This window comes from Tachypleus tridentatus, chromosome 6 (genome assembly GCF_004210375.1).
Source record: "Tachypleus tridentatus isolate NWPU-2018 chromosome 6, ASM421037v1, whole genome shotgun sequence".
Taxonomy (NCBI): domain Eukaryota; kingdom Metazoa; phylum Arthropoda; class Merostomata; order Xiphosura; family Limulidae; genus Tachypleus; species Tachypleus tridentatus.
The window spans coordinates 160,605,607-160,616,522 of NC_134830.1; the positions used below are offsets into that span (position 1 = coordinate 160,605,607).

At 33.3% G+C, this 10,916-nt stretch overlaps 1 protein-coding gene across 2 annotated transcripts; it reads left to right on the forward strand.

The window, feature by feature from the left end:
- Positions 1-1,632: 1,632 nt before the first annotated feature.
- Positions 1,633-10,270, forward strand: LOC143254298 (hyaluronidase-like). Of its 2 annotated transcripts, none has more exons than XM_076509232.1 (5): positions 1,633-2,034; positions 2,629-2,873; positions 3,487-3,627; positions 5,226-5,430; positions 7,568-10,270. In XM_076509232.1, the coding sequence occupies exons 1-5, from the start codon at positions 1,663-1,665 to the stop codon at positions 7,640-7,642; spliced, it is 1,038 nt and encodes a 345-aa protein (XP_076365347.1). In that variant the 5' UTR covers positions 1,633-1,662; the 3' UTR covers positions 7,643-10,270. The 2 variants fall into 2 exon arrangements, with proteins under 2 accessions (XP_076365347.1, XP_076365346.1); XM_076509231.1 differs by having other exon boundaries at positions 1,636-2,034; positions 7,564-8,422.
- Positions 10,271-10,916: the final 646 nt, after the last annotated feature.

A 10,916-nucleotide genomic window follows, 5' to 3' on the forward strand; every position in this document is an offset into this window, starting at 1 on the left:
GGATAATGTTTATTATTTCTTATTACAGTGGAAATTATAATTCAGTGAAATCATTCCAGAGAGATCTTATAATGTTTCTATAGTTCTCTCTTGTGATCAGCCTGGCATAGCCAGGTGGTTAGGGCACTCAACTCGTAATTTGAGGGTCGCGGGTTTCAAATCCCCGTCGCACCAAACATGCTCGGCCTTCCAGCGGTGGGGGCGTTATAATATGACGGTCAGTTTCATTATTCGTTGGTAAAAGAATAGCCCAAGGGTTGACAGTTGCTAGTGATGACTAACTGCTTTCTCTCTAGTCTTACACTGCTTATTTAGGGACAGCTAACACAGATAACCCTCGTGGAGCTTTGCGCGAAGTTAACACAAAAACAACAAAATGTTGTGATAAAAATGATCCGACCTCCAAATCTAATTATGGGTATTAAAATCGGCACAAAATATCATGTTATAAGTGGAAAAGAATATAACCTTGAAGGAATTATAAGCTATATTAGCCTGCCAACACTCCAAAGGAGATGGAGACAAACAGGAAAGGGTCCAGCATGATCAGGTGGGTTAAAGCGTCCGACTCTTAATTAGAGGGCTGCGGGTTCGAATCCCCGTCGCACCAAACATGCTCGCCCTTTCAGCCGTGGGGGCGTTATAATATGATGGTCAATCCCACTATTCGTTGATAAAAGAGAAGCCCAAGAGTTGGGGGTGGGTGGTGATAACTAGTTGCCTTCTCTCTAGTTTTATACTGCTAATTTAGGGACGGCTAGCGCAGACAGCCCTTGAGTAGCTTTGCGTGAAATTAAAAAAAGGAAACAAACGAACATCATGCACACACACACACACACACAAAAAAGACACAACCAGCCATGAGTACCCTTACCCTAACCACACAATAAATAGATTGTTGAAAATCGCAACAAAACGTGGATATTTGATAGTAAAGTTTTTATGTTAAGCGTCGTAAGCTAGGGACTACACTATTCATTGAATTATCTCATAGATATCATGGAGTGTTACATTAATACAATAAATCATGTATATCTTGAGCCCGAGGCTGAGGAAGTAACCGAAGGTTTTTTGGGTTTTTTTCTGTAGCTCTGGTGGTAAAAGTATGAAAAACCTGTGTCCTTCCACGGTGGTCTGTGAGGCTTGATGCCAGAATTGGTAACAATCGGTCACGCGATTTACCAGTTATTACTGTTATTACTTGGTAGATAATAATTTAGATTTGCTATTAAACGACAACAGTATAATTTCAATTCAACATAAAATGATTATTGGCTATTAACAAAGCATTGCGTCAATCTAATACTGTGCCATATCAATTTACCTATGACTTGCGCTATCGCTCTTTCTACAAAATCTTCAGCGCCATCCAGCATCAATAATTTTTATCATTTTAATTCTAATTAGGTTTTATCATGAATTATCCATAAATAAATTCAACCACATGATATATAAAAAGGGTATGTAAATAGAAAAATAATAATTACTAACAATAATTAAGTACAACTATCTCAAATGTTAATATTCAATATTCCAACATAAAGCAATATATAACAATTAAAAATCACTATCTACTTTTAAAATCTAGCCGTAAAATTAACTGTTCGTGCATCACGTGATAGTTCACGTGATAATGCTTAATGCTTTGCAAGATACCACAAGATGAAAATCTTTGCTCAGTTTGTAATTGTACTTAGTGCAATAGTATATTTTAAAATTTATAAAACTGCTAATATCGTCGAGTTAAATTTTTTCTACAGCAGTGAAGATGAATTATCTAACAAAAACGCGCATTACCGTGTCAAGAAAGACGAATTTCGACCGTACCATCGAAAACCAAATTTTTCCGTCGTATGGAATATTCCTAGCGATAAATGTCACACCTTTGGCTGTTTTCTAAATTTTAGTTATTATGCAATTATTTCGAATTTAAATGAAAGTTTTACTGGTAATTCCATTAATATATTTTATGATCTTGGTTTATTTCCGTATATCGACGACAATAATCAATGGTTCAATGGAGGTCTTCCTCAAGTAAGATTTAAAATTTCAATTAAAAATTAAAATTAACTACGTCTGCTGTACTATATTTCCAAAATATGCTTTATTACACGTTGATATGCGTGAATCTTATTTGAAAATGTAATTTTTACATTTTTGAAACAACACTAGAGTTACCTACACATAAATAATAAAGTAGAAATTGTACAGTTAAAATAAAGGAGCAACAACATTAGCGATCTTTCAAAAGTATTAGCTAAAGTGTAAAGATTTTTGATAGCTGTAAAGTTAAGCAATTTGCACATTCTAAGTTAAAACTTAAAAATATTTTACCTTGATGGTTATTTAGAACTGCGTGAAAGTAGTGCATGTCTACCATGGCAAGTGCCGTCGAGGTTTATCGTATAATACCAAGGCTATTGTGACTATTTTATTAAATTCTAACACTTCATTTAAAGCTACATGGTTGAAGAGCAGTTAAAACAACAATTGTGTTTCAAATTAAAAACTAAGACTTAAAAAGTTAGAGAAATTGATATAATATGTCATACGTGTATTTCCATTGTGATTCATCTTTTTAACTGCAGCATGGCCAACTATAAATATATTCTGTAACGTTCTTGTTAGCTAGGGAACTTAAGCCATCACCTCGAAAGAGTGAAAAGAGACGTGGAAGAAACAATTCCTAAACGAGACTTTCGTGGTCTTGGTGTCATTGACCAAGAGAAATGGCGACCTATATGGGAACGAGACTGGGACAAGATGGAAGTATATCGTTCAGAATCAAGAAACCTAGTTCGTAAAGAACACCCAACATGGAACCCAGAAGATATTGAAAAGGAAGCCAAGTGTCAGTTTGAATTATCTGCCAGGTAATTATTTTGCCCCAAATTGAATATTTAGGCACGATCTAGTATTTTTTTTATTAATTTAATGTGCTTCTCACTTAGATTAGGGGCCCGGCATGGCCAAGCGTGTTAAGGCGTTCGACTTGTAATCCGAGAGTCGCGGGTTCAAATCCCGGTCGCAACAAAATATGCTCGCCCTTTCAGCCGTGGGGGCGTTATAATGTTACGGACAATCCTACTATTCGTTGGTAAAAAAAGTAGCCCAAGAGTTGGCGGTGGGTGGTGATGACTAGCTGCCTTTCCTCTAGTCTTACACTGCTAAATTAGGGACGGCTAGCGCAGACGGCCCTCGAGTAGCTTTGCGCGAAATTCAGAAACACTTAGATTAGGTTCTAAGATAAAAAAAAAAAAGAATTACTTAAGTTAAAATTAAAAGTAATGAATAGAAAAATCCAGGTCAAGCATTGTTTAAGTTATAACGAAATTTAAAAAAATCCATATAGTTTCGAAAAGAAGATATATTTTTCGTAATTTTTATAGAACACGTACTATTTAATGTACACATTACGTTTTTTTTCTTCTTCTTTACTCTGGTTTTTCTGATGAATAGCACAATTTTATACGTTTCACTTTTCAGAGCATTTATGGAAACGACACTACAAGTAATAACGGCCTTGAGACCTCTGGGTTGGTGGGGTTATTATGGTTTTCCAGATTGTTATAATCACTATCCAGGTCAGAGAGACTGCTCTGTGAAAATAAAGGAAGAAAATGACAGGTGAAAGTTACACGGTAGTGTGGTACTAGTATTTAATATTTTTATACAAATAAATAAAAATTTGTGATTCAAAAAATAAAGTCCTGTATGTGTGTATATATATATATATATATATATATATATACAGTACTGAAAATAACTAGAAATGTATGGTAAGTTTTATTATTTATCCATTATTACAGAAAGTATAAAGCAAAAACAATTACCTTCTGTGTGCTGTAGAAACAACAGTAAAACTTGTTTTATACTCCTAGTTTTTACACAGTTCCAAATTGATGTGTACATGTTTTTGTATTATAGTTATCTCTATAAAATATCTTAGTGCCACCCAGTATTAGTAATTTTGTGTCCTAGTGTGATTGTAGAAATGCATTGTTCCAAATGTCCTGTTATATCTTATAATTAAGCTAAGATTGTGGTTGCTATTTAATCTTAGATTGTATAATCCCATACAGCCTTAATAATGATCATATGAAGTCTCTGTTTGTTTAAGTGAAACCATGGTTGTAAGTTTTTTGTTTGTTTTTTTTCCATTTCAAATATTTCACCATTTTGATGCACACTTGGTATGTCAATCTAGCTGAAAGATGAATCCCTTCTCGTGAGGTTTTGTTTAAGGTGTTATGTGATTATGGATAAGAAATTGCTTGCACTTGTTAATTGTCAGGGTGAGATGAAGCTTTTGTTTATATTGACCCCCCCAGCATGTTTCACTATTCTATTCTGTGTTGCTGAACAAACCATCATTACTTCCACAAAATTTAAATTAACTTGTAAAAAGCACCCTCTTCCACCTTTTCTCATTCCACAGTTTAAACTCTTGAACCTAGTTTAAGCTTTTGTTTCTTAATGGTGGTTTTTTCAGTTGCTAGATGTACACTGAGGCCTCTTGATGTTAACTTCTGTCTTGCAGTTTTTAGGTAATGTCCACATCTGTACTTACAGTTAGGTTATTAATGACATTGTTAGTACTTGTGATGTATTGCGTGGTGACTACCCCAAGTGTTGTGACATCACATCTGAAGAAGTTTGGTTTTCTCCCATGATTATTTCCATTATTAGCTCTACTAATTCAACATACCCTCATTAGTTTCAGTATAGTTTCTACACAATCCTGAAATTTTGTATTAATCTGTCACACAGAGTAGCCTTCACCAGCCACAGCTTTTGACTTTACACCATTTTTTATGCAAGTATTTATCTTGTGGGAGTAAGGAATGCATTCACTACAGTACTACTGGGAATGATTGCCTGTACATATAAGCAGTAGGATAGTGTGCTACTGTCCAATGACAGTGTAAACTATCACTGCATGAATACACTGATCTGGTGAGGTTCATTCTCATAATAGAAGGAAAGTGATGCCACAATATTCACATAGTATTACCTACATTATTGGTTTTCTTAACAATTTCCAGCACTATATGTGTGTGTTTTATTAAATGAAAATAATTTTTTGTATTGTATTTATCATGTACTTTACAAGAGCAGACCTACCTGAATTATTGTAGCTAGTTTTCTTGTTTGACATATTTTACAAAGCAAAAAACTTACACACACAGTTGTATAATTTTACTCTTTACAATATAATTTTACAGGTTATCATGGTTATTTGAAGCAAGTAGCGCTCTTTATCCATCAATCTATCTGTCACATACAGGCATGACACCAGATCAGAGAGCATTGTATGTTTATGGTCACCTTTCAGAGACTCAACGTGTCATGAAGTCTGTGAAACATCAAATTATAGCTTATCCCTACATGAGGATATTTTACAGGGATTACAATCATGAGTACTGCTTGGTATGTATTAAGTATTTGTATTATAAAGTAAATTCTGGTTTACGCTGTTTTTTAAAACTTTGTATTCCGTCCTCTACTGGAAGACAAATGGTTTACTCCTGTTCTCCATTGTAACGGATGGTTACTTACAAAAGAAAAATTCCAGTTATACTCTGCAACACCTTTCTATACTTGGAAAGATAAAAACTACTTTTTAAAAAAGTTTTTCTCTCGTATTATGCTCAGCTTCTCAATTTTGGAAGGTACATAGTTTCAACTAACCTTCTAACACACTACTATCATCCTGTGTGTGTGTGTGCATGTGCAATTTAGTTTGAGTTTCAGGTTCAACCAACCTTCTAACCTACTACTATCATCCCATGTGTGTGTGTGCGATTTAGTTTGAGTTTCAGGTTCAACCAACCTTCTAACCTACTACTATCATCCCATGTGTGTGTGTGCGATTTAGTTTGAGTTTCAGGTTCAACCAACCTTCTAACATACTACTGTCATCCTGTGTGTGCAATTTAGTTTGATTTTTAATTTAACACACACTTTCTTTACAACACATATCACTTTGAGAAATACTTCTTTATCTAGTTTTGCACTCTGAATACCAGTGAAAAAAAATAGTAGTAACAAATATGTTTGTATTATTGCACATGAATGCTGAGTTAAATATCAGTTACTATACTGTGATGTAAGTGTGGTATTAAGTTTTGTTCCAGTGTAAGTAAAACCAATCAGTTACTATACTGTGATGTAAGTGTGGTATTAAGTTTTGTTCCAGTGTAAGTAAAACCAATCAGTTACTATACTGTGATGTAAGTGTGGTATTAAGTTTTGTTCCAGTGTAAGTAAAACCAATCATTTACTATACTGTGATGTGGTATTAAGTTTTGTTCCAGTGTAAGTAAAACCAATCAGTTACTATACTGTGATGTAAGTGTGGTATTAAGTTTTGTTCCAGTGTAAGTAAAACCAATCAGTTACTATACTGTGATGTAAGTGTGGTATTAAGTTTTGTTCCAGTGTAAGTAAAACCAATCAGTTACTATACTGTGATGTAAGTGTGGTATTAAGTTTTGTTCCAGTGTAAGTAAAACCAATCAGTTACTATACTGTGATGTAAGTGTGGTATTAAGTTTTGTTCCAGTGTAAGTAAAACCAATCAGTTACTATACTGTGATGTAAGTGTGGTATTAAGTTTTGTTCCAGTGTAAGTAAAACCAATCAGTTACTATACTGTGATGTAAGTGTGGTATTAAGTTTTGTTCCAGTGTAAGTAAAACCAATCAGTTACTATACTGTGATGTAAGTGTGGTATTAAGTTTTGTTCCAGTGTAAGTAAAACCAATCAGTTACTATACTGTGATGTAAGTGTGGTATTAAGTTTTTGTTCCAGTGTAAGTAAAACCAATCACATTTTTTGGTTCACCCGACTTTTGTTAGCATCAGTTTAAAGAACACTCAGTACGAGAAATATTTACACTATTGTAAAAAAATGAAAACATTTTAAAATTATGTTGTGATAATTTATATGGAAATAAGACTCAAATTGTATGTTTTTAACAAGTAACAGAATTAATGTTCTATACTCTAAATATGTTTTTTTATGTAACTTGTGTAGAGCTAACACATAATGAAGTATTTGTATATTGTTCAAAAAAACAAACAAACAAAAGGAACTTTTTATTTTGAGAACACCAGTCGTAAACTCTATTACATGGTGAAATGTAATGCTCCCATAAAGGCACTACATAAATAAATGAATATATTTAGCCAGTTTCATGTATTTTTAAGTATTTGTCCAAATTTATTCCCATGTTATGTCACAGTAAACTAGCTTCTCCTTCTTTAATGTCCCCTGCTGATACAGCTTAAGTTTATAGATTTACAATGCTAAAATCAGAGGTTCCATTTCCTTCAGTAGACTCAGCAGATAGCCCAGTGTGGCTTTGTTATAAGAAACATGCACACTTTTCTTTAACACATTTCCACAAAAAAAACAAAACAGAAAAATAACAAAAACAATCAAAATAGTTCATAGTGAATATTATAACAAAAATTATGAATATGCTAGGAAATAGTTTTATTTTGTCATTGTACAACATTTAACAAATAACTGTGCTCATGGATACCATTTCATTTCAGACAGACTTGTTCAACACCATGGGACAAGCCTTCAAATTCAGTATGGATGGAGTGGTTATATGGGAAAAACAGGCTGTAGTGTCTACTAAATCTGGATGCTTTCGACTTCAGCATTATGTTGAACACTTCCTTGGCCCTTTGGCTAAATACTTGAGTAGTCTATAAGTATTGTGCAGTTTCAAACTTATTAAATTCTATCAACTTTGAGAAAACTTGCAGTTATTAACAAATAATCAAACTTGGATTTGAGATTTTTTAAGCTGCGATGAGTTTATATTGAAGGAAACGATAATATAGCGTTTTTGTAAAGATACTCGAGCATTGTGATATTTGGTTTCACCAGTACTGAAACATCATCCTGAAACATTGCTTTAGCCAAGCAGTTCAAACTTTTAGATTCCTCTCAAGTGTTAATAGTAGTGCCTTTCATGTATAATATTGCCAAATATAGCACATTTTGGTTTTTATAACACTATTTGAAACCTGCTTCTCAAATTGGCAAGTGTTACACGAAGTTTTTGAGCAGAATGTATACTTTTCATGCATCATTAACACATTATTATACAAAAACTCAAAGCACTAAAATGTGCTCGGCCCTAAATCTACATTATGAATACTGTATTTAAATAAACCAGACACTGCTGTTGTTTGATTGGATAGACAAAATTAATTGATTCTGTCTTGGCACTTGCACACCACATTACATCATGTATGATTCCAGGACAAGGAATGAAATTAATAGGTACATAGAGTCTAATGTTCTTAAAAGTCACATGCAGCATGTAAAATATTTAAAAGTATTGTTGTTACCATACAATACTCAATAAATTAAAACTGCCATTTCCAGTTAGTATAAAAAGAAGTGTTTAGTTGGTGGTTTATTTATTGGTGCAAAATTACACAGGCTATCATTCCAAAAGAGTTTTGTTGTGAATTTTGTGTTTATGTGTGTGTGTGTGTGTTTTTTTGTGTGTGTGAAAGTAAGCATTAATGTTATTTAAAAGTTGATAAAAACCTTAAATGGAGTTTAAAAAGGTAAAAATACAATTAATCTAGACAGTGTCATTGTTAGCAAAATTGTCCAATTTAAAGGATCTCATGAAGTTAAAATGTGTTAAATGGTACTGTTTTTCAGCATTATATTCAGGAACAGAACTGAAATGCTGACAATTGTGACTTGATTGTCAAAGTGCTTACATGCTAATGAATCTGTTTCTTGTAAATGAAAATAGTTTGTAAGGCAACAAAGGAGCCTTGGTTGGACAACTTCCTTTTTCAGATTCCTACACAAACCACAAGGCACTCAGCAAATTCCTACTGAAATGTTGATGACATGTTTAAAATCCAAATATAAAAAAAAGCAGAACTGTCATAAAACTTGCAGAAGCTAGTTTGGCCAAGATGACAAAGAGCTTTTTCCTTTGGATTCCACCAATGGTTAGGTTTATGGAAAAACTAAATAGAGATTGACAATAATGATAAATGAGTCGATGTTTTTTTCAAACAAAATAAGTATGAAGTAAGGTTAAATCGTTTTTGAGCTTCAAAGAGCTAAGCATGTCACTATAGATGGTACAATTAGTATATACTACTTTTATGTGATTCAGAGCAAGAGAAATATTGGATACAACTCAGTAATTAGCACAGAATATGTAGAAAGACACTGTAAGCAACTACAGAGCCACAGCAAACTATGACAGAGCCCACAGTCACAAAATCTTGGGTAGTTCTTAAAGATACTTTAAAAGGTATTCGTTAAATATAAGTGTATACTTTGTCATAAATATATGATGTATCAAGTGACTCAAAGAAAGCTTATGACTGGGAAATGGTAACAAGTCATGGTAAAATGAGTTAAATATTGTATTCTGCTGTAACATCCAAAGTCAGACCCATCTTAATCAACTTTGCCTGGTACAAAGGCCAAATGTAGTAAAAGCAGACAGCCTATTCCCAAAATGCATAGTTCAAGGTACAAAGACTCGCTGCTAAGTGGAATGCCACGCCAGGGATAAGAGCTTTGCAGCATGCTGCAAAGAAAGTTGAAACTGCCCAAGATAACCTGGAAATTTATGGAATTGTATGTATAAACTCTTAACTAGAAAATTGGAATGTTCTGTACAGAGCTTAAACCTAAAAGAGTACTCAGTGTAAATTAAGATTTTGTGTTTTTGTACCATGCATTTTATTTCATAGCTTAAAACTATTACAGGCCTTATCTTGTTTCAACCTTGGTTAATACTAGTTATTAAAGTCATAGGGGACTGTATAAACTGAAACTATTATATCTAATACCAGTGTAAGCAATTACCAGTTTGTACATATTTTCCAACCTATTTAAACCTCAACATGCAAATACATACTTATTACTTCCCTTACAGTAAATCTAAGCCTAAACTAGTTTGGCTAACACGAAGAGAAATGAACTAATGGGTATCTAATGCCAGTTGGAAAGCCTAGATACAAGACTTGGCAAAATCTATAAGACTTGAAAGTTGGTGACCTAATCTACATAATTACTACAGTAGAAAAATGTTTTCTCATTAATTTCTTCTTTTATAAGTTTATGCAATCCAAGCACTGGAAATGTCTAGATCTAGAAGGATGTGTGTTCATTGTCAGTTTCAATCTAAGTTAACCACTTAGATCCAAATCTAGATCTACATACATGTAGGCTAGCCAATTAAAACAAAACGTAGAGAAAAGAGGCTTTTGTTATTTGTTGAATTTTACACAAATCTACTCAAAGTTTCCCTAATTCTGAAGTAACAGACTAGACAGAGTGAAGGCAACTAGTGAAAACCCCCACTACCAACTCGTGGACTACTGTAACCAAATAATGGGATTTAACTGTCAGCAGTAGTACAGCCCCAAAGTGCAAAGTGAGATTGTTTTGGGAAAGGATAACATGGTGCAAACATTGCATCCACACTCAGGAATGTTCATCAGTGAAAGGGAGACAGTGGATACCAGTAATAAAGTTTACCATAATAATGCTGGGCATTGATAATAAACTTTCATGTATTTGAAGAGGGAAAAAAAAACTTAGCAATAATTGGACAAAAATTTTTCTAGCACCTATAAATTTTAATGACTGTGTCCAGGTGGCACTTAAGTTAATTTCACATTCAGCACAATTCTACCTGATTTTTGAATTAAAAATAATCAAAATCTCTTTTAATTAACTGTCTTTACAATTTTACCAATTTTTATGTATTTAAAATAATTACTGCATACTTTGTATATTAACCAGTTAAAAGTTATAGTGCTCTAACAACTTATATTTTATAGTCTTTACTCAAGTTAAAATGTTATTTCAAATTCAAAATTTATAAGAAAATGACTGATTTTAA

What these genes read in the sequence shown, in the direction of transcription:
- LOC143254298 (XM_076509231.1), top strand. Translation starts at nt 1,663, where the DNA reads ATGAAAATCTTTGCTCAGTTTGTAATTGTACTTAGTGCAATAGTATAT. An exon ending in ATAAAGGAAGAAAATGACAG is followed by an intron (nt 3,628 to 5,225) that starts GTGAAAGTTACA and finishes ATAATTTTACAG; the next exon opens with GTTATCATGGTTATTTGAAG. An exon ending in ACAATCATGAGTACTGCTTG is followed by an intron (nt 5,431 to 7,563) that starts GTATGTATTAAG and finishes ATTTCATTTCAG; the next exon opens with ACAGACTTGTTCAACACCAT.